The sequence below is a fragment of the Dendrobates tinctorius genome, unplaced genomic scaffold (genome assembly GCF_039654945.1).
Source record: "Dendrobates tinctorius isolate UK_male_01 unplaced genomic scaffold, ASM3965494v1 ptg000084l, whole genome shotgun sequence".
Taxonomy (NCBI): Eukaryota; Metazoa; Chordata; class Amphibia; order Anura; family Dendrobatidae; genus Dendrobates; species Dendrobates tinctorius.
Window position 1 is genome coordinate 53,046,637 of NW_027361752.1, and position 24,524 is coordinate 53,071,160.

A 24,524-nucleotide genomic window follows, 5' to 3' on the forward strand; every position below is an offset into this window, starting at 1 on the left:
CTCTGCAAAGGGGCCAGGACGACTGATCCGGGTACATGAAAGAATGAATGGGGCCATGTATCGTGAGATTTTGAGTGCAAACCTCCTTCCATCAGCAAGGGCATTGAAGATGAAACGTGGCTGGGTCTTTCAACATGACAATGATCCAAAGCACACCGCCAGGGCAAAGAAGGAGTGGCTTCGTAAGAAGCATTTCAAGGTCCTGGAGTGGCCTAGCCAGTCTCCAGATCTCAACCCTATAGAAAACCTTTGGAGGGAGTTGAAAGTCCGTGTTGCCAAGCGAAAAGCCAAAAACATCACTGCTCTAGAGGAGATCTGCATGGAGGAATGGGCCAACATACCAACAACAGTGTGTGGCAACCTTGTGAAGACTTACAGAAAACGTTTAACCTCTGTCATTGCCAACAAAGGATATATCACAAAGTATTGAGATGAAATTTTGTTTCTGACCAAATACTTATTTTCCACCATAATATGCAAATAAAATGAAAAAAAACCAGACAATGTGATTTTCTGGATTTTTTTTTCTCAGTTTGTCTCCCATAGTTGAGGTCTACCTATGATGTAAATTACAGATGCCTCTCATCTTTTTAAGTGGTGGAACTTGCACTATTGCTGACTGACTAAATACTTTTTTTCCCCACTGTATTTTCTTTTATTTAGGCTGTGTAACCACGATGAATTTTCGGCGAGTTTTTGACGCTGTGTAATTTTTCTGCATCCAGAAGAATGCAGCATCTTGCAGTCCCGACATTGACTTAATTTACCGAATTGATGGAATTGTGTGCGATCTTGTATTTTGCGCCCTTAACTGTCAATTTTATTGATACAATTTTAGGGTATGTACGTCATTTTGATTGCTTCCTATTGCATTTTTTCTAGTTTATCGCTAATGAATGTAGTTTTTTTTATTTTGATAGATTGGAGTTTAATGGCTAAAGCAAAAAACATGTTTATTTTATCTTTTTTAATGGAGAAAAAAACAAGTGATTCAAATGTTTTTTTTTAATGTTTTTTTTTATAAACTTTTTCTTTTTAACAGTATTTTTTTAGTCCCCTAAGGGGACTTGAATCTTCATTTGTTCAATCACTTGTACTATATACTGCAGCGACAGACTAATCTTTATAGGTGCAACATCATACCAGGCATGGGAAACTTAAGCAGATCCCAGGCTGCCATTGATTGCGTTGCAGGGGTCACGGCATTGGCATGTAGAACTGTACGCCTCCCGGTATGCACGGATTAAATGGGGTTAACAGTAATGGTCACTCTTTGCTGTTGAAGACAGATGCTGTGGAACAATGCCGGTGTCTGCCTTGCATGGCGCGGTCTCATCTCTTATGCCCTCTTCATATACCCAAACCCGCTCTATCATGTAATATTACATCATGGGGCGATAACAGTTTAAACGGGATGCTAGGCTACGAAAGACATAGCCACAACTGTCCACCAACTGAGAAGCAGTCACTAACCACTAAATAGAGGCAATGACGACCATGACTGACGGTAGCATCCAGATCAGGTCATCTGGAGGCCAAAATTATAATGTTTAATATTATTTCTCATGCAAAGGGGTTATTGGTTGTGTGTTATGAGGATTGTGTGATGAACCCGCATCTCGCCACCCCACCTGACGTCACTATCACATCAGAAGGATCATATAGTGCGGTCTCCCCACTTTCACCAACATGATGTTACGCAATCCCTGAGGATATGTAAGGTTATCTTGGCACAGTTTTACACCTAGTAAGGCACAGGGAGTGAGAAGATGTGGGCCACGCAGTCACTGATGTAGCACCACATTCACTCACAACCCTGACAGGATGAGAGGCTCCTTTCACTAGCACCAGTGAAACAGAGCGCTGCCGGTCCGGTAGAACTGCCTCCAGTTCCTTGTTAAATATAAGCCTGGTCTGTTAATGGGATTAAAGCCCCGGAATCATGGAAAATTAAAATGAGAAACGGACGTGTGGATATGTGGATCGAGATAATAGAGCAGCCCAAGGTTAAATTATACATTTATTGCCTTAAAAGCACACTAGACAATACACCATATAGACAATGGTTCTCTATATACAGTGGTCAGATATGCAAATGCCATACTGGTAGGACAAAGATATAAGCAGATGGATCATGTCAGTTAGCGGTTTGATGTAAGACCATGGTTGTGCTGGGCCGCAGGGGACATGGGCTGCCAGCTGGTTCCTCATTCCTTCACAGAACGTTACCCGAAATGGCCCCATTTTCTAAGTGAACAGCAAGCATTCCAGACAGGGAGCACACATGGCCTTACACTAATTTTTATCCCCTTTTGGTCACTGCCCTCTGGGCTGAACCTAAATCCCCTCCCCTTGCCTCTAGCAGCTAAAACCTCCAAAACCGAAGATGGGTCATAACTCCTTAATGGACGGTCCTACTGAGGTGGTTTTGGCACCATCGGATCCGGTCAGGCCCCTGCTACACATTGAGATCAAATACAGCTTTGCTGCCTGGCTTCTACTAGCCATTCTATGAATCTCCCCACCATGTGGTGCTAGAATGGATGAAGATTCTGGAAGGCATTCGGTCCTGGTCCAGAGATCTCAAAAATGTAATCGGTGTGTGTAGGATAAGTCTATATTCTCCTTATGAAATCATAGCTGACTCAACAAAGCACTTAGACCAGAGGCGTAGCTAGGGTTTTGGTTTGGGGGGGTGAAACTTCTGAGTGGGCCCCTAACCAGGTAACCTTGATTGCAACTCAGTGACGCACCCTAATAGTGGAGGAGAACCTCAGCAGATGACTGTGATGTTACTGAAAATAATCTCTATATAAAGACCAATATTGATATTACCGCCATATGGTCAGTGGTAGATACCAGTCCTACAGGACATATAAGTGATTACAGCAGAGTTACAGATAGTGTCTTACCACCGACTTTCTTTCTGATGGAATCGTTCACTTTTCACGTCTTTCCCATCTGGCCCAGACCGACAATGACAATTCTCCAGCCAGGACTCGGCTGCAGAGAATACAAGAAAGACACGTTTCACTTCTCATATTCCAGCCCCATCACCATCTATCCCCAACCTGTGCAAATCCCTCATCCTACTGATACCCCAATGCTGAGCTGCTGCTGTATGTGTCCCTATTACTGCACCTGCTGTGTGGTTCTCTGTGCCCTTTAAATTCTAAAGCAACTCTCTACAATATAGTGATGCCGGGTACAAGTGCCCTAGAAAACAGTGCCCACATTTTGCCTCCTAGAAAGTAATAATGCCCTGTGTGTGCCCCTTTGACAGTCACAGTTACCCGAGTTCCCCTATAACAATAAGTGCTCACTTTACATTTAATATTGTCCAGAGTCCCACTTATTTAGCACTGCTGATCACACTGACTGGTACTGAGGGCACAGTGGCTGACATTATGGGCACAGTGGCTGGTACTGTTGGCACAATGACTGGTACTGAGGAAAAGACAGAAAGAACAGAGAGAGAAAGAAAGAACAGAGAGAAAGAAAGAGGGGAAAGAAAGAAACAGAAAGAAAGAACAGAGAAAGAAAGAGGGGACAGAAAAAAGAACAGCGAGAGAGAAAAAAAGAAAGACGGACAAGAAAGAAAGAACAGAGAGTGAGAGAGAAAGAAAGGGGAAAGAAAGAAAAGAGAAAGAAAGAAAACAAGAGAGAAAGAAAGGAGAGAGCGAAAGTAAGGAAAGAACAGAGGGAACGAAAGAACAGAGAGAAAGATAGAAACAAAGAAAGAGGGGAAAGAAAGAGAGAACAGAGAAATAGAAAGAAAGAGGGGAAAGAAAGAAACAAAGAAAGAGGGGAAAAAAGAGTGCAAGAGAAAGAAAGAGGGCAAAGAAGGAAACACAGAGAAAGAAAGAACAGAGAGAGAGAAAGAAGGGACAGAAAAAAAGAACAGAGAGAGAACAAAAGATGGGAAAGAAAGAACAGAGAGTGAGAGAGAAAGAGGGGAAAGAAAGAACACAGAGAGAAAGATAGAAACAAAGAAAGAGAGAACAGAGAAAGAGAAAGAAAGAGGGGAAAGAAAGAAGAAAAAAGCAGAGAGAAAGTAAGGAAAAAAAGAACAGAGAGAAAGAAAGGGGACAAAAAAAGAACAGAGAGAGAGAAAAAAGAAAGAGGGGAAAGAAAGAACAGAGAGAAAGGGAAAAAAAGAGGGGAAGAAAGAAAGAAAAGAGAAAGAAAGAAAAAGGGGAAAGAAAGAAAACAAGGAAAGAAAGACAGGACAGAAAGAAACAGAGAAAGAAAGAACAGAGAGATAGAAAGAGGGGACAGAAAAAAAGAACAGAGATAGAAAAAAAGAAAGAGGGGAAAGAAAGAACAGAGAGGGAATGAGAAAGAAAAAGGGGAAAGAAATAAAGAACAAAGAGAGAGAGGGAAAGAACAGAGAGAGAAAGAACGGGGAAAGTAAAAGAACAGAGAGAAAGAAAGAACAGAGAGAAAGAAAGAACAGAGCAAAAGGAAGAACAGACAGAGAAAGGAAGATTCTATAAAGATACTATAGCAGCCCGGCTCCAAATGTAATGCCCACCTGAGCCTCCCGTGCATGACATATCATGATCCGCTCACATGGCCGACATCCCCGATTCCAAGGCGATCCCGCTGTCTTCGCTGTTGGAGGAGGACGCGGTGATGGATCTGAAGCATTCCCTGAAGTGCCTCCATGGTTCCGTCACAATCTTCTCCCGAAATCACTTTATTTCCGGTCAGCTTCTAGCACGTCACTTCCGGTGGAACATCACATGCAAATTTTAAAGTGCTCCTTGGGGCTCCGCCGTGTACTCCTGTGTCTGCGGGAAAATTAACCGCCAGGGCAGGGAGCAGACTTAAAATCGGGACTGTCCCACTGGATCCGGAACGGTTGGGAGGTATGATTGCTCCCCACAATACACCTTGTAAACACATGGCTCCAAACACCTCATACACACACGGTTCCGCTTTGTATGCCTCGTACACACACATGGCTCCACTCCATAAACCTCGTACACATGCGGCTCTGCTCCGTACACCTTGTACACACACGGCCACGCTCTGTACACACGCGGCTCCACTCCGTACACCCCATACAAACACGGTTCTGTTCCGCACCGTACACACACAGCTCAGCTCCGTACACTTCGTACACACAGGGCTCGGTTTCGTACGCCCCACACACACGCAGCTCCGTACAACCCATACACACACGGCTCCGCTCCGTACGCTCCATACACACACGGCTCCGTTCCATAGACACGCGTCTCCACTCCGTACACCCTGTACTCACACGTCTCTGCTCAGCTCCGTAAACACAGCTCAGCTCCATACACTTTGTACACACAGTGCTCCGTTCCGTACACCTCGTACACACATGGCTCCGCTCCAGACACCTTGTACACACACGGCTCCTCTCCTTACACCTCGTACACACTCGGCTCCACTCCGTACACCTCGTACACACACATCTCCGCTCCGTACACGTCGTACAAACACACGGCTCCACTCTATATACATCTCTGCTCTGTACACATCTCTGCTCTGTACACCTCGTACACACACGGCTCTGCTCCATACACCTCGTATACATCCAGCTCTGCTCCGTACACCTCGTACACATCCAGCTCTGCTCCGTACACCTCGTACATACACGACTCCACTGCGTACACCCCACACACACACGGCTCCACTCTGTACACCCCATACACAGGCGGCTCCGCTCCGTACACCTTTTACTCATCTCCGCTCCGCATACCTTGTACACACACTGCTCCGCTCCGTACACCTCGTACACACACGGCTCTGCTCCGTACACCTTGTACACACGCAGCTCCGGTCCGTACACCTTGTACACACACATCTCCGTTCCGTACACCTCGTACACACACACGGCTCCGCTCCGTACACCTCGTACACGCAGCTCTGCTCCGTACACCTTGTACACACATGGCTCTGATCCGTACACCGGTTACACACTCGGCACTGCTCCGTACACCTCGTACACACACGGCTCTGCTACATCCACCCTGTAAACCCCTCCTGACCCCACACATAAACTTCCCTCACCCAGCACCATGACAACCAGCACAGCAGAGTCCTGCAGACACGGAGTCCCCGGATCATGTGACCCCTGACTCCTTCCCTCCTGTGACCGCATCCCAGGTCCACTGCACACAGAACAGCCTAGCGACCTCACTGCAGGCTGTGAGGGGCTGCGGTGGCCGGGTCTCTGCAGGAGGGCAAGGATGGAGTCGGTGCATGTGGGGCGTGGCGGCTTATCTCCCTGCAGTGCGGGAAAGTAAAATCCCGTGCGGGACAGTGGGTGGGGGGTCCAAATCGGGACTATCCCTTGTAGCTCCAGGTGGGCCCCCTCAGAGCGCAGGGCTCGGGGCCACCCCCACCTCTGCCCCCCTGGTAGTTATGCTGTTAGACCACATGGTATCTAGTTTGCAAGCAAGCCTTTTGTTCTGAGCTTAGCTGATTCAAGGTGTGAGATCTGTCACTCACAGCCTTTTCAGGCTTGACCACATGCTGAGCTAGGTATCCTGTTATAGCTGCACATTGGAAGGGGGTTTTATAATCCCATGCCAACTAGGATACAAATAATTCATATGAAATTATATCGCCAACATTCTTCACTGGGGTACATGTGTTGTGGGGGTTTGTTTGCCTTTCCGCCCTAGTCCGCACTTTGCTAATACCTTAACGTAGTGACTATACTCACATCTCTCATCTGCAGCAGTGATTCTGTGGGAATGGAGCAGAGGCTGGCCTAGATTTGCCTATGGGCAGAAGCAGGATTCATGGATTGGCTCTTGTCTCATGGCAATAATGAAAATCCTCCTGCAACCAACAACCACCCTGAAGGGGACTCCATACATGTCAACTCTAGCACCACCAGGGCAACAAGTAAGTCGCATTCGTCAGTATGCCACAGCTCCAGTTCTTCCCAAAAAGTCCAAAAGAAGAGGTCCTCCAGGAGACAAAGGAGCACAAGATCAGGTGCCACCAAAAGCAGAGCCGAAAAAACAGACCATGCCTGCCGAAATGCCACTGCCATTGAGCCCAACGCATGCAGCCAATATCAATATCCAGCTTCTCCTGGTGATGACCAAAATCAGCACCAACTGGAGCCAGGGGAACTTCTAGAGGAGACAAGCCACAATTATTGCCACAATAGACTCCATTCATACAGTCCTGGTAATCTGGAGCCAGGAGAGCTTCCAGAGAAGAGAAGCCGCAGATATAGTCACAATAGACCACTCTCAAAAGGTGCTGATAATCTGGAGCCAGGTGAACTTCTGGAGAAGAGAAGCCACAAGTATTACAACAAAAGACCACACTCATATGGTCCTGGTGATCCCCAGGGACTCAGGGAGGGTCCGGAGGAGAGAGGCCGCAGGTATTACAACAAAAGACCACACTCATATGGTCCTGGTAATCAGGGGCCCAGGGAGGGTCCGGAGGAGAGAAGCCGCAGGTATTACAACAAGAGACCACACTCACATGGTCCTGGTGATCAGGGGCACAGGGAGAGTCCGGAGGAGAGAAGCCGCAGGTATTACAACAAGAGACCACACTCACATGGTCCTGGTGATCAGGGGCCCAGGGAGAATCTGGAGGAGAGAAACCGCAGGTATTACAACAAGAGACCCCACCCATATGACACCTATAATCAGGGGTCCAGAGAGAGTCCTGAAGAGAGAAGCCACAGATATTACAATAGACCCAATCCATATGACACCTATAATCAGGGGTCCAGAGAGAGTCCTGAAGAGAGAAGCCGCAGATATTACAGCAATAGACCCCACCCATATGGCACTGGTGCTCAGGGGTCAAGAGAGAGTCTGGAGGAGAGAAGCCACATTCACGGCAACCAAAGACCCCACTCTTATGGTGTTAACAACATTGGAAGGCCAAGCACCAGCTACAGGTCACCAACACCACAACGGCCTCATACACAGGACAGGTCACTGCATCATAGCTCTGCCAAACCTCCTTTTCGCTACTTTGGCAGACTCAGTGCAGATCGTGCTATGTCGGCACCCACTTCACCTGATTTGGCCTCCAGCAGCAGCTGCACTGAACCAAAGTCTCCACCGCCAAGATCCCCGCATCACAGTCATCAATACAGATCCCCGCCTCATGGTCGGAAAACAAAATACCCACATCAGAGACGGCACAGTAGATCCCCACATCGACCTTCCCGCAGCAGATCTAAATCTCCTCAGTCTTGGGTCTCTGGAGCTGAATATTATGTGCGTGCCCCTATAGCTTGCAGCCCCGACACTGTGGAAAGTGCCAGCCATCATTGTGGGTCCAGTACGACCGTAGCTCTCTCAGCATCAGGATCACCGCCTGAACTTCTAATGGGTGAGTTTGACTGGAGAAATGTTTTAGGTTAAAGGATAGGGTCACCTAACACTGAAGATATTTGACAGGCTACGTGATAGGTTGTTGGCTCCAGGATTCCTTCTACTCATCCATGAACCCAAAAAATGTTCTGTAATCCTTAATAATGACCCTGAGCATATATGGGACAATCTATTCAGGTGTTCCAGAGGCACTGACATGGACCAGGTAAAACAGGTACCGCGTACAATAGGAAGCTGGTTGGAATATTCGCTAGTAACTTTTGCAAATGATTCCCTGTGCAAAAATATGCACAATTTTTCCTATGATGACGTGATATAGTGTGCCTACAGGATATATGGGGGATCCCATTGGTACAGATATGAGGCACAGTTTGCAAAACATAGGGCATCTAGACTGCAGCTGCCATGGGCAGCCAGGATGTAAATATGTGGCTTTCAGTTATGACCCCTAGTCATGGGTCGCTGCCCATGTTGGAGCACGGAGCCCAAGTATCATGTACCTTTGGTGGAGGAATCTGTTGACTTTTGTAGATGAACACATAAGCGTTTCCACTGCGTGTGAGCTCACTCTACTGTACACTGTTTCAAAGAAGCCAAATATGCCAAGGAAGGAGGATGCCCAAGAAATGCCTAAGAATGGTTAAAGATGTTGTCCACTACTTTATCACTGATCAATTATCCTTAGTATAAGGCATCAATATCTGATTTGTTCGGGTCCGATGCCCAGCACCTTTGCCGATCGGCTGTTGGCGGCAATGGCAGCCGCCAGCTGTAGATGCTCACTTGTGCCACTGGCCGACTTCTGATAGTGGCCGCGGCTGGGTGCTGCACATCTGCCTCCTATTGATTTGAATAAGAGGCGGATGAGTAGTACACAGCCGCGACAGCTACCAGAAAACAGAGCAGCTCCACAAGTGAGAATTTACAGCCGCCGACATCCAATGATAAGGTAGGGGACAACCTCTTTAAGTCAATATCCTAGAAAATGGGATGCTAGAAGTTCTGAATATGGATTTTTAGAATGGTATTGATCAGGCTCAGGCCTCTTGGGGTCGTCTCTACAGTTGGATTGGAGGCAGAAGGTTAGGCAAAAGTGCAATCTTTGGGAAGCTATCCTTGATGTGGGACCAAACTGGCTCATTACACATCACTTTCTTTGCTATGACAGTTTAGTCTTTCTTTAATCCCTTTAGATTGTTGGATTAGCTTGGGCAGTATAAGACATGTCCAAAAAACACGTCTGCTTTCTTTTCGAACTGCACTAACTGTCAACATAGTTTTGGTATTGTAACTCAGCCCCATAGATGTGCATGTAGCTAATCTGCAATACCAGACCCCACCCATGGTCACAGATGGCACTGTTTGTGAAAGAAAGCAATAAAAGTTCCCTAAACACGCGAGGTGCTTCTTCATATGTGCAAAATCACAGGACACAAAGCTTAGACGTCCAACTAGGAGAGCTCTTCAGTGGTGATACATGACCAGCAGGTGACAAAAAAATGGCATGGCTTATAAAGAAGACCCATGATTTAATTAAGAACCCGGACAAGACTATATACTTACCCCCCCATGTTCCCGGCATTCACTTCATTCATCACAGGCACAGAGCCCTAGACAAATACAGACCCCAAACCAGACACTACAAATACTCACCTCTCACCATTCCCACCTCTCATCATTCCCACCATCCTTGAATGCAGTCTCTTCTCGGTGAAGACCCATAATCTGCTACATCAGTCAGCCCAATAGTCGTTGCATAAAATGGCAATATAATTGTGTTACTTTAGGCTCCATTTAAATGGAGGACACACGATCTCTGATCTCATGATTCGAGGTGGGAGCTCTAGGAATCACACATCGCTAACGCATCTACAGCAATGTTGTTTGTTGGCCAACCTCTTCACAGGTATTGTCCCATGAGTGCCATTTATTACCAATCCACAGGATGTCCCATCATTAGATTCTCTAACAATAGGAAACCACCAATTACAAGAATCCCAAGCCGCTGGGCTCTTCTCTCTTTTTTTTATGGCCACATGAGGGAGTTTGGAGTGGCCATTGAGTGGCTTAAACATCCGCATCATCGCTAAATTTAAATTCTACGGTACTGACGAGTACAAGGCTCGCCATCCATCCATCCATTCATTTATCGAGAACATGGCATTTTCTCTTTTATTATCCTTGCACAAATAAGACGTATAATCAAGTTTATTAGGTCATTTGTGAGTCATCTCATGAGGAATAGATCCTAGTGACATTGGGTTGTCTTCTACCGGATATTTGGGTCCTATTATTATGTTAGAGCCTGGCAGATCCCCTATTATTCTGAAGGACCTGTCTGATCCTTGTGTAGATCAGAATTACCATCCTCTTGTATATCCCCATATTTACGAGCTTTTGTGCTGGTCGATGTATGGTTAATACAAGCCATGATGCAAGAGAAATGTCAACATTTTGGACCATTCATGGATCCTTAGTGTTTTTTTTTGTCATCCTCTGTCTTTCCAAAATCAGACACTTATTTGTTATTGTTTTTTTATGTATTTATTAGACGACATAATGCAGACTAATGAAAATGGATCCGTCTTTTCGTTCGGTTCTCCGTCCTCCTTTGGTGCATTACCTGCAACCCAACCCGCATCTAGCTCACTCTTTATGCAGCTGAAGCCAGAGGTGCCAGTGCCATCGTTTTCATTCTCTAGCCCAACACCAGCTCCTCAGCCACCCAACGGCCTGACGTCCTCACCGCAGAATATATCTCCTGCACCATCCCCATGCCAAAATGAAAGCCCTCCAGCCCCGGTAGCTATTAAACCAATGGAGGATTTACCACCAGCTGCCGAGATAACATCACAGGACGCTATATCTAATGGAGGTATATTGTTTTCTAGATGACCCCAATTTATTATTTTTGTTTATTGGAGTATATTTTAATGGATTTTGAACTTTATGTGGTTTTCTAGGTTCCTCTGCTGAGGTATCGGTGCCTGAAGGTGTAACAGTAAGTATATATCTGCATCCATTATATATTCATCACAATATAGTGGTTGTGTCAAAATTATAGTTATAGCTTCTTGCCTCCGAGGTGTCTTGAATTCAGTGAACTTGACCCCAAAATCGTCTCCTATCATTGATCAAAGTCTTGGAAAACAGCAGTAATTACAACATACATGTCCTTTGGTAGAAGACATATAGTCAGCACGGTATTATTCAGCAATTAAAGGGATGTGATGGCGGGGCATTCTGCATTGGCTAGAGCAGGACTCTCAAACACATGGCCCATAGGCCGCCTGTAGCACTTTAGGCCCCTTTGTGCAACCCTCGAGCCCCAGAGACAACCGCGTCCAGCAAGCCAGCATCAGCGCATCTTTACGACTGAATTTGCGTCCTCGGACGCACATCTAATTGAAGTGTATTGCGGCTCAAAGACCAGCTCTCTGCACCGCAATACCGATACCAGCCACTGACCAATCAGAAGCCAGCAGCTGACGTTGCTGTCCCGGTGCGGCCGCACATGACATCAATCCTAAGGACCCGGATGTGGAGGAGGAAGAGGACGCTGTTCGCCGAGGGAAAGAGATCAGGTGAGAAGAATTTATTTTCGTATGTGTATGTAAAGAGCAGCAGAATGAGGGACATTGTTGTAAGAAAGGGACAAGGATGGGAAGATTACTACAGGACAGGAAACATTCTTACAGGTTGAGGGCCATTAGCTTCCCTAGCTAGGATCGTAATTCCCATGAATTTCCCAGATTATTCTCGGCTAACTTAATTAATTTTTTTTTTTATTAAAGGCCCAACCTGACAATGTCCTAGGACAACAGTATGAATACAAGATCCGTCCGTGCATTGATCTTATTGACTCCCTGAGGTCCTTGGGGGTGGAGAAGGATTTGGGATTACCAGCGATCGCTGTGATCGGTGATCAGAGTTCTGGAAAAAGTTCCGTTCTGGAGGCTTTGTCAGGAGTCAATCTTCCCAGAGGCAGCGGTGAGAAGCAGATCACAGAATTACATGCGGATGTGGTTTGCTCATATGATATCCATATATCTAAAAAAAAAAAAATGTAACGTTACATGACCAAATCTTATCAATTTCTGAAAGAAAGAAAAGTTGGCAACAACTTTTCTATAGGATATAACATGTATTTGATGATACTTACGATATTTATCTGCAGTCGGTCTGGAAACTGCCAAAGGTAAAGTCAAGGAGACAAAGTTGACTTGCTATCTTCAAAAATATTGGCTCTCCTCAAATCAAAAACTTTGATGTAAACCTAAAGTCTAAATTAACCCGAATAGCAATAGGAAAAGTGTCAGTCAATTTTTTGAGATTCTAAAAGCTTAAATTTTCACTTTCCCTATGACCTGCAAAACATTTCCCCGGGCAATGGCAGATCAGCGTCTTCCTTTAAGTGCTTTTCGCACAGTCAGGTCATATTTTTTCTGCCTGATATTATTGATTCTCTAAACCAAGCAAGAGTTGACCTCATCCCCCCTAACTTGGGGAAAATTAGATATCGTAATGATATGAATGGAGCTCTTCGAGGCCCATACGGATACGATTGCCCAAAAGATGGTTCTCGACATTAAGGCTATGTGCACACGTAGCGTTTTAAAACGCTTACTAAAAACCGGACTCCTTCCCAGAAATCGCGCGTTTTTTTCCGCGCGATTTCCGTGCGATTTTGCCGCGATTTTCGCGTGCGATATTCAAGCACTTTCCAAGCGATTTGAAGCATCGCTTGGAAAGTGATTGACAGGTTGGTCACACTCGTCAAACATAGTGTTTGACAAGTGTGAGCAGCTTTTTACTATTGAGGCCGCCTATGCTGCATCAATAGTAAAAGATAGGATGTTAAAATGCTAAAAAAAAATAAAAAATCGGTGTATATTTACCTTCCGGCGTCCCGCGCTGCATTCCCGGGCCTCAGCGTTCCCAGTAATGCCTTGCGAGACCTGTGATGACGTAGTCTCGTGTTTCTATAGCGATCTCGCGAGACTACGTCATCACAGGACCTTGCCGCAAGGCATTACTGGGAACGCTGAGGCCGGGAATGCAGCGCGGGACACCGGAAGGTAAATATACCCCGATTTTTTATTTTTTATTCTTTTTTTACAGGGGTATGGTACCCAGGGCCTGGAGGACAGTCTCCTCTCCTCCACACCGTGGGTACCAACCGCACATGAGACGCTTAACTTCCCGCATGGTGGGCATAGCCACATGCGGGAAGTAAGCGATTCTCATGCATTCCTATGGGTTCGGAATCGCGGCAATTCTTTGCGATTCCGCACAAAGAATGAGCATGCTGCGATTTTTTCCGCGATGCGTTTCCGCCGCGGAAAAAAGCGCAGCATTAGCACAGCATGTGCGGAATGCCATAGGAATGCATGGGGGGCGTTCTGTACACGATTTTTAAGCGTTTTCGCGCCGAAAATCGCGGCAAAAACGCTTAAAAATCGCTACGTGTGCACACAGCCTAAGGATCTTAACATGTCTAAAAATAGTAAAAAATGACTGTGAGAATGAATTCATATCATATTGACCTCATTATTTCTGATCTACTATACAGGCATTGTGACAAGGTGCCCTCTTGTACTCAAGTTGAAAAAATCCAAAACCGGTTCCCCATGGAAAGGCAAAATAAGCTATCGAGACCAGAATGTGGAGCTAAAAACTCCAGGGGAAGTGGAGAAGGAGATCCGGAAAGGTAATGATCTAGGGGCAACCAAGAAATATTTATATTATATTTATCTAGCGGACTTCGATCTGGGGTATAACTATAGATGGGACACAGATGACAATTACAACGTGGCCCTGGAGGCTCAGTGCGCTCAACTACCAAATCCAACCAAGGACAACATCTGCAAGGAGTTTGTATGTTCTCCCCGTGTTTGCGTGAGTTTCCTCCAGGTTCTTCGGTTTCCTCCCACATACACCAAAGATATTGTAATAGGGAATCTAGGTTGCTATTCCCAATTGAGGACAGTAATGATGATGCCTTTAACCCCTTCACGACATAAGAAACTTGAGTCATATGTCTGGTCCCTGCCTATGATGCGAGCTCCCAAGCCGAGCCTGCATATTTCCCCTCACATGGCGGCTGATTTAATGTGGAGTGGAGATCCACCCGTGGCTGTTTACCCTGTTAAATCCCGCTGTCAATTTCTGACAGCAGCATTTAACACTTGCCTCTGCGTCGTTCCACACTTCCATCGGTATGCCCGTGACATGATCTTGGGGTGCCGATGGGTTGTCTTGACAGCTGGGATTCTGCTGAATACCCCTGTGCCTGTCCTTACGATTGCCTGTGAACATAGGCCCTGTGACCGCCATAGGAGATCATGATTTTTGAAATGTATAGTACAAGCGTCCGATCACAACTTCAAGTCCCCTAAGGGAACTAATAAATACAGTAAAAAGTGGGAAAAAAGTTTTTACAATTATGAAAAATACAAACGTCCAAATCACCCCTCTTTTGCTCCCATTAAAAATTAAGCAAAAAAAAAAATACATATTTGGTATTTTCTGCATTCGTGAAAAGTCCAATCTATCAAAATATAAATAGATTAATCCAATTTGTAAACAGCGTAACGATGTCGGAAAATGGTGACAAAAGCAAAAAAAATCTTTCTTACAAATTTCCAAAACATTTTTCACCATTGAATAAAAAGAAAAACTTTACATGTTTGGTATCTGCGTACTACCAATCCAAAAGACAGGAAAAAACATAATATCAGCCTAAACTTCCCCGATATTTCCACTCTAAATCTGAAATCGGTTAACTAATACCGTTACTTATTTTAATTAACAGGCAGGGCAAACTTTATTTCCCAAGTTCTCTTTACTCCCATCAACCTCATGTCACACTCTTACAGGAAATTCTTTAGACATGTGTCAGAGGGCTCTCAACCACCCAAATCAAAGCTCTGCTTTGCACTGATGAGAAGCAAACTCCCCGAAACCCGTCGGCAAATAGAATTTCTAATTTGGCTTCTAATCCCAAGTCATGTAGCAGGGCTCGTTAAATGGTCGATATTGACTTTTAGGATTGCTAATCTGACTTGAGTTCTAGACCTCTACCTCTCTGAAGAGGATATCTGCATATTTAACATCACAGTGGAGCATTGCAATGCCTATAAGTCTCCTTACACTGGATTGGCATTGCTTGGACTATAAGTCTCCTTACACAAGCTTGGCACTCTCCACAAGGAGAGACATTACCCTTTACACCCGCTTTAAATATCACTAACTCTTTAGCCAAACATTCAACATGGAAGAGCAGAGTTTTATAGATAGCACAAAGCTGGGATCAGTAACATCCCATCATATTCATACCACCAAGAAACAAATTTCTTCTTTACAGGAGCTAAGGCTGGTTTCACATTTGCGTTTTTTTCGCGGTATTTTAGCGCTAAATAGCGCATGCGTTTTTTTTTCCTATACTTTGCATGGGATGCGCTTATGTGCGCATACACATGCGTTTGTACACGTTTTTCCGCGCATGCGTTTTTTTGCGGTATGCGCTCGGGCGCACAAAATGCAACCTGTTGCATTTTTTGGGCGTCCGACTTGCCTCAAAAAAACGCATGCGCGCGCAATGCGTTTTTTTACAGCAAGACACCCATTATAAGTCTATGGTGAGCAGATGTGCGCATTGGCATGCTTATGTATGCGTTTTTTTGCACATGCGTTTTTTTTTTTTACCATTAATTTAGACAATGGAATTTAGGGGTTTGGGTTAGAGTTAGGGTTAGTTAAGGGGGTTTAGGGTTAGGGTTAGGGTCAGGGTCAGGGTTAGGATCAGGGTATGGTTTGGTTAAGGGTTAGGGTCAGGGTTAGGGTCAGGGTCAGGATCAGGGTATGGTTTGGTTAAGGGTCAGGGTCAGGGTTAGGATCAGGGTATGGTTTGGTTAAGGGTTAGGGTCAGGGTTAGGGTCAGGGTCAGGGTCAGGGTCAGGGTTAGGGTTAGGGTTAGTAAAGTCATGGTTTGGGTTAGTGTGAGGGGCCACCTAATGTTGGAAAAAAACGCAAACGCGGTAAAAACGCATAAAAACGCTGCGTTTTTTTCATGCATGCTCATAAAAATGCTTGAAAAAAACGCAGCATCTGTATGCGTTTGTATGCGTTTTTTCAATGCGTTTTTTTGCGGGAAAAACGCGCTGCAAAAAAAAGCAAGTGTGAAACTAGCCTAAGATCTAAGTCCCCAAACATTGACATTCCAAGGTTGCCTATTTTCAAGCCTGCAGCTCCATAAATTCAGTTTTACTACTTCTATGTTCACAGACAAACTGGAACCCTAGAGGATAAATTATCTCTTTCCTGATGCAAACAACGACATCTAGAGGCCACACAACTCAACTTTAGAGATTGTTCTTGCCGAAACTTTATTACTGGTCTTAAAAGATGCCCGTGAGATATTCCATCGTTGGAAAAATCCACTATACTAATCTCTTGCAGCCCAAAACCATATTGCCGGTCCTGGAAAAGGAGTCAGCCAAGATCTCATTACCCTTGAAGTAGTGTCTCCAAATGTCCCAGACCTGACACTTCTCGATCTTCCTGGAATTACAAGAGTTGCTGTAGCGGATCAACCTCAAGATATTGGACAACAAGTAAGCAGAGTGACCTCAATCACTAATGTATTGTGGAAATCTTTCTAAATCTCGCAGGATGGATGAACATGTTACTGATCAGCAAATGATAACAATATGAAAACAAAATGTTCAAAACATCTCGATTTCCCCAGTCTGGATTATGAGCCACAATCAGAAATCCCCTCACAGCCTGCCTCGTCTGCTGTCACTGAGGTTATTAATAGTCATCTGGGGAAGGTTCTGCCACTGAATGCACTGTGGAAATTCATCAAGATCCGCTGCAGGCAGCTCACTGTGTATCTACAACCAATAGTGACTCAGATGTGCTTGATTGATGCAAGACCAGTCCAGAGATGCTGTAGGCCATGAGTGCATTCTTAAGACTTACAGGCTGCTCATAGTAGCATGAGCACCATGTGGCTTGACGCTATCATGTTCAAAAATGGCTCCTGGAACACCTTGGAGAAATGACCGTGCTGCTTGTTCCACCACCAAATCAATGTAACATGGGAGCTGTTATTTTCCTGGAATGAAGACCAGAGGGGCCATCTACATTATGCCACCCCACGATCCTGGAAGTAAGACTGGTGTGACAATCATTCATGAAGGCATCTACATGGGGTTGCCCATGCGGTCTCTAGTGTTGTATCCAAGACAAAAGTTTGACTCATCACTGAAGTAGACAAGCCTCCATTGCCATTTTGCTCTGCATCATGATGGCATTTGAGAGCGGTGGCAAGGGATCATTGGACACCTTTAGTTGGACGTCTGGCTCATAGCCCAATGTCGGACCAACACCTTCTGATGTTTAGTGTAGACACTATTTGAAGCCTTAGGCCTGGTATGTAATTTCACTTGCAGTACAGAATGGATCAATCATGGAACGGGTGGTACTGCCATTGCTTCAAAGTGTCCCAAGAGCCATTATTTAATACGACAATGCCAGCCCTCATGTTGCTTATGCTACTGTGAGCAGTCTGCGGGGCCTAAACCTGCTCCCATGGCTATGGCATCTCTCGACTTCTCCCATCGAGCACGTCGGGGACTCCATTGGTCGGTGATTACAGAGGAGCTGCCAGCAGTGGATTTTGGTGATTTGCCTGAGCACATTCATCGTCAGAACCTTCCTCAGACGACCATTAATAACCTCACTGATAGCAACCGAGGCTGGAAGTGCCGGTATTTCTGCATGTGGCTCATACTCAAAATTTTCAGAACATCTCGATTTCTCCAGTTTGATTTCCATTTTTCATAATTTTCACATTATTAACATTTCCATCCATCCTGTGATTTCCTTAATTCTATGACTTTTCCTTTTTTTGTGTTGTAATTTCAATACTGAGGAGTGGATTTGCATTTATTCAGTGAGGGAACTTGGCAAGAACAAAGTGGGCTAAATATCTTTGGTCTTCTCGGACACCAGGAAGCTAAAATGCAATGTCAAGTTGGCTTTTTGGAGTTTTGTTGCCTGGATCCTCTTTTAATAATGATAAAAGTACTTTTTTTGTGGCTGTTTTCTCTGGAAAATTGGGATAGTCCAAAACATTCAGCTTCCCTAAATTACCGTATTGAAAAAGGGTGTCCGAAATAGACAATTCCTTTAAGTCTTTGGAACTGGTAAATGTAACTCAGGCTGTGTTCATATCACAGTTTCTATGGTTAGCTTAAAGAATGCGCTCAGTGGGAAAAACAAGATAATCTTGTAGTTATGATATCTTTTTAATGGCTAACAGAAGTAAAATAAATGATATTACAAAGCAGGCTTTTATTAGACTTCGTGTATGCAAATAATTGAGCCTAATAAATGGCACTTCACATAAACTATAATATCAAACAAGCAAAACGAAGTTAAGCCATACAATATTCAGCCTTTATTACTGCATGATAGCAAAAAAGTAAAAGCATTTAAAAGGGAGATACATATCCAAATCATCCTAACAAATTTGATATGCATATATAACACCGTGCACTAATGAAACAGAATCCTTTTATTGTGTGATATATGATTATCGTAAGAAAGGGGCCAAAATATGACCAGCAGTCCAATTAGCAATCATAAAAAATTACAAGTGCAAATAAACAGCCCAATCCGTAATAACTGCGATTTGATATATATACACAGTACACACAATAGCACAAAGTGGCACAATGGAAAATAAAATAGCATCCAGCTAGATAACAATAAAATTAGCACAATGGCAAATTACAGTGACATCCAGTTAGGACATGCTTACACTGTAATGGTAGGAGGTAAATGCAGCACTGCCTAAAAATTATCTCCAGCAATACTGAATAGAATAATACAAAATACATGTAGCACAGTGGCAAATAGACAATTTAGGGCAGCATAAAGCCAAGTGGTGCCTATATTACCATGAACGGCACACAGTGCACAGTTTTGTGCCATAGCAATAATAGCCGCTGGAGGTAAAGGAGAAAAAAGTGCAAAGGAATCATACAACCTTGAAGGATGAAGGTCCCCGACGCGCGTTTCGCTCTAGCTTCGTCTTGGGGGGATGAGAAATGTGGCTATCCCACCTGTGTGTCTTTATTTATAGCCCCAGTGTGCCAGATAGTTACCTCACAGGTGTGTACGGTTCGGCGTGCATTGCCGCCATGGAGCCCGTCCGCCCACAGCCCCGTCACTCCCCCATCCGGCACGTCAGGACAGGGGAGGAACAGGTGCCGCCCACGGCATCGCGTCACATTGGCAGCAAACATCATCGCGGGATTCCGCCGCCGGTCGCCTAGCTCCACCCCTTTCCGACATGTCAGGAAGGAGTGGGTAGCACAGGCAAACCAGACGGACGGTGCCACACAATGATAACCCACATGTTATATACTAAAAGAGACAGTGTCTTGGTTACACATCGTATACTCAAACAAAAGTCACCGTTACCGCTAACTACCGGGCACACTGTAGACGCATGGTACCATGTATAGACAGAGTACTGCATATTATCACTAGTTAGTGAAGATAGCGTTATACTCAGGAATGGTGAAAAGTAGGAAAACCTAACACAAGCACCATCCATTAAGTTGTAAACACATGTAAAGTGCAGCAATCATTATAGAGTAGCAAAATCTCATAAACTACTATTACAAAAAATATTTAAATACGTGCATCATTACAGATATGCATATGAAATATAATAATGTATTGACATATCCCATAACAAAAAAGTCTGATTACAAACATCATATATAGTACATGTAGTCATAAAGAATATTACCAAAAATTATAAAAAAATACAAAAAATATATATACCAAATCATATAGAATCATAGAATCGTAGAGTTGGAAGGGACCTCCTGGGCCATCTGGTCCAACCCCCTGCTCAAAGCAGGATTCGCTAAATCATCCCAGTCAGATGACTGTCCAGCCTTTGTTTGAAGACTTCCATTGAAGGAGAACTCACCACTTCTCGTGGCAGCCTGTTCCACTCATTGATCACTCTAACTGTCAAAAAGTTTTTTCTAATATCTAATCTGTGTCTCCTCCCATTCAGTTTCATCCCATTGCTTCTAGTCTTTCCTTGTGCAAATGAGAATAAAGTTGATCCTTCTACAATGTGACAGCCCTTTAGATATTTGTAGACAGCTATTAAGTCTCCTCTCAGTCTTCTCTTTTGCAAACTAAACATTCCCAAATCCTGCAACCTTTCCTCATAAGACAGGGTTTGCAGACCGGTCACCATTCTGGTCGATCTTTTCTGAACTTGCTCCAGTTTGTTGATGTCTTTTTTAAAATGTGGTGCCCAAAACTGCACTACAACACTACATGAATATACAAATATGCAGAGAACATTTCCGCCAAGAGGAGGACAAAAAAAATCCCATTAACATAAGCGGATTATCAGCCATTCCTCCAGACAGGATCCAGAATGATGAAGTATAGTTCCGTCAATTAGAATGAGCTGATTATCAGCCATTTCTCCAGACAGGGTCCCTTTTAAATGTTTTTACTTTTTTGCTATCCTGCAGTAATAAAGGCTGAATATTTTATGGCTTAACTTCGTTTTGCTTGTTTTATTAGACTTCTTAGGTCTATTCCTCAGACATGGTATAACAAACACAAATGTATGCACAAAACAACATACAAAGCAGAGGCATGGTATGATAAATGGAGATTAAATGGACAAACAAACTGAGCACAGAAAATAAATCCTTAATTGGATTTTTAGATTAGTGGTGTGAAAGTGTTATAATCACAATATCCACCTAAAGCCCCCGTTACACACTGCGATATCGCTAGCAATATTGCTGTAAAGTCACCGATTTTGTGACGTTGCAGCGATATTGCTAGCGATATCACTGTGTCTGATACCTCCGACCGGCTCCCCCCGCTGGTTATCGCTGATCGCGCGAGAAGCTCCTGGACCATTCCTCGTCGGCCACCTCCTGCTGCGCTTCCTGTGGCGCCGACGAGCGACGTGTGGAGCCGGGCGGGAGGACGCAGGATCGCCGCGTCTGAAAGGTAAGTAGCGATCCCCGTCCCCTGCGATGTCGCTGGTGAGATCTGCCTGTGTGGCAGCTCACTAGCGACCACCTAGGGATGCACCAGCGATCCTGACCATGTCATATCGTTGTCGGGATCGCTGGTGCATCACTAGGTGTAACAGTACCCTAAGATCAGAGGCCTGGTGCCCTCACTGTCTCTGAATGTCCCGGGAATCTTAGGGTACCGTTACACTTAGCGATGCACCAGCGATCCCGACCAGCGATATGACGCGGTCAGGATCGCTGGTGCATCGCTAGGTGGTCGCTAGTGAGCTGCCACACAGGCAGATCTCACCAGTGACATCGCAGGGGTCGGGGGTCGCTACTTACCTGTCAGACGCGGCAATCCTGATGTCCTCCCGCCCGCGTCGCTCGTCGGCGCCACAGGAAGCTGACGACGAGAAATGGTCCAGGAGCTTCTCGCGCGATCAGCAATAGCCAGCGGGGGAGCCGGTCGGAGGTAAGTATCAGACATGGCGATAGCGCTAGCAATATCGCTGATACGTCACAAAACCAGTGATGTTATAGCGATATTGCTAGCGATATCGCTATGTGTAACGGGCCCTTTATAGTCCTGCTATGTGTTGGGAATCTGTATCCTGTCTTTGTTTAGCTTATGTGCTAGGAAAAAACCCTACTGGCATTGTCAGGACAAGAGAGCCTTGTATGATCTGAACACAACCGTACCTGGTTTCATCTGTGCCTCCAAACTTGTATTGACCTTACTAATGTTAATCTGTACACGATGATCTAACAAATTCTCCATTTTGCATTTTAATAGATCAAGAAAATGATCAAGAAGTACATAGAAAAGCAGGAGACCATCAATCTGGCTGTGGTTCCTAGTAATGTGGACATTGCCACCACTGAAGCTCTCAAAATGGCTCAAGAAGTGGATCCTAGCGGAGAGCGGACACTGGGTAATTATGTTATAATAGAGGTGTGCCCGATGCTGTCGCATCGGGAGGGAAGTGTGTGTGTGAATACGTGTGTGTGAGTACGTGTGTGTACATGTGTGTGCGTGTGTGTGTATGTGTGTGTGCGTGTGTGTGAGTACATGTGTGTGTGGGTGAGTACGTGTGTGTGTACGTGTGTGTGTGTCCCGCAGCTGCCTGCCCACCCACCTCCGTGCAGTCACAGCCAACAAGAAAGAGGGTGGTTTGCGGCCTGTGCTGGTGATGTGAGTACATGTGGGTGTGTGTGTATATGTGAGTATGTGTGTGTGTGTGTGAGTGTGCGTACATGTGTGTGTGTGTGTATGTACATGTGTGTGTGATACCCCCCTCGTTGGCAGTGGCAGGTCCAGCGGCGGGGGGGGGGGGGGTCCTGGTGGCGGCGGCGGGCAGCCGGCAGGAAAGACCGCGGCTTGCGGCCTGTGCTGGAGATGGGGTGCGGCACCACCAGAGAGCGCCCGCACCCCATCTCCAGCAAAAGCTGCAAGCCGCGGTCTTTCCTGCCGGCTGTCACTGCACGGAGGTGGGTATGCAGGCAGCAGCGGCGGGTCCGGCGGTGGGTCCAGCAGCAGCAACGGCGGGTCTGGCGGCGGCGGGGGGTTCCGGCGGTGTCCCACTGGTGGTACTGTGGAAGGGCCTGGTACCACCAGCGGGTGCCATATTGGAATACCCAACACTTGGGTATTCCAATATGGCGGTCGGCGTACTTCCAGGGCGACGCAGTGGATTGTCGGATTCGGGGACATCCAGACGGAAGTGGATGACAGACAATTTAAGGCAATTATATATATAGAAGCTGTAGTCTTCAGGACAAAATGTAATATTGAAATTTTGGTACCTGGTCATGTAGAGCAGTCCATTAAAGGTGTTGAAGGAGATTACAACTTAATTTTCAGTGGTGATTCTTGAGAAAGTTCCTCCATGACAACACAAACTTTGAGCTTTGCATGGTTTTGAAAAACTTATGTGGAAAACAAATTTACTATACTTAAAGGCTGTGTACATTTTTGACATGTGTTAGTCATTATCTTTAGTTCATAAAATTGCACTATGTCTTAGTCTGCAGCCTGATCCAGATTACAGATGTTTCTCTTGTGGGAGTTTTTCTCCCAGTAATATAGGCTGAATGTGAGGTCTGTGTGTCTCTCCCTGTAATATAGGCTGGATGTGAGCTCTGTGTGTCTCTCCCTGTAATATAGGATGAATGTGAGCTCTGTGTGTCTCTCTCAGTAATATAGGCTGAATGTGAGGTCTGTGTGTCTCTCCCTGTAATATAGGCTGGATGTGAGGTCTGTGTGTCTCCCAGTAATATAGGATGAATGTGAGCTCTGTGTGTCTCTCCCAGTAATATAGGCTGGATGTGAGCTCTGTGTACCTCTGCCAGTAATGTAGGCTGGATGTGAGCTGTGTGTCTCTTCCAGTAATATAGGCTGGATGTGAGCTGTGTGTCTCTTCCAGTAATATAGGCTGGATGTGAGCTCTGTGTGTCTCTCCCAGTAATATAGGCTGGATGTGAGCTCTGTGTGTTTCTCCCAGTAATATTGGCTGGATGTGAGCTCTATGTGTCTCTTCTAGTAATATAGGCTGGATGTGAGCTCTGTGTGTCTCTCTTCCTAATTTAGGCTGGTTGTGGTTTGCGCCCCTTGAAGTAATATAGACTGGATGTGAATAGAGATGGGCAAACCCGAACAGTAAAGTTCGGCGTCTGTACCAAACACCTACTCTTCGGGCATGGACACCGAACACGGACTTCACCAGGAAGTCTGTGTTACTGTTGGGTTTGGCCGCCGAACTCTGGGTGTTTGTCACGCTGTCATGTGCAGCAATCATTACCGCCGGTCAAACAGCCGCAGTTGCCACACTAACAGTGTAAGCCCTCAGCTGTGATCTAAGGTATAAAATTTACCTCCGGTCACTGGTGTCAGCTGATGGGACTACTGTATTTTTGATAAACAGCCTGATAGCTGCGACCCTCAGCTGTCAGCTTTAGCAAGGTTGGTAATCAAGAACAGAGGGGTCCTCAAGCTGTTTTTTTTTAATTATTTAAATAAATAATTTTTAAAAAATGGCGCGAGATTACCCCCCATTTTTGACAACCAGCCTTGCTAAAACAGACAGACGCG

General features: G+C 45.3%; 1 protein-coding gene across 3 annotated transcripts in view; it reads left to right on the forward strand.

The window, feature by feature from the left end:
- The window catches only part of LOC141097497 (interferon-induced GTP-binding protein Mx2-like), a 44,981-nt gene that overhangs the window by 3,658 nt on the left and 16,799 nt on the right, over positions 1–24,524 (forward strand). The window contains exons 2-8 of one of the 3 annotated variants that reach the window (XM_073584717.1): positions 6,716–8,349; positions 10,903–11,226; positions 11,315–11,352; positions 12,146–12,341; positions 13,924–14,061; positions 16,812–16,966; positions 22,230–22,368. In XM_073584717.1, coding sequence (XP_073440818.1) covers positions 6,780–8,349; positions 10,903–11,226; positions 11,315–11,352; positions 12,146–12,341; positions 13,924–14,061; positions 16,812–16,966; positions 22,230–22,368 — 2,560 coding nt within the window. In that variant the 5' untranslated portion in view covers positions 6,716–6,779. The remainder of the gene's footprint in view (positions 1–6,715; positions 8,350–10,902; positions 11,227–11,314; positions 11,353–12,145; positions 12,342–13,923; positions 14,062–16,811; positions 16,967–22,229; positions 22,369–24,524) is intronic. The other 2 variants (XM_073584718.1, XM_073584720.1) reach the window with 2 other exon arrangements.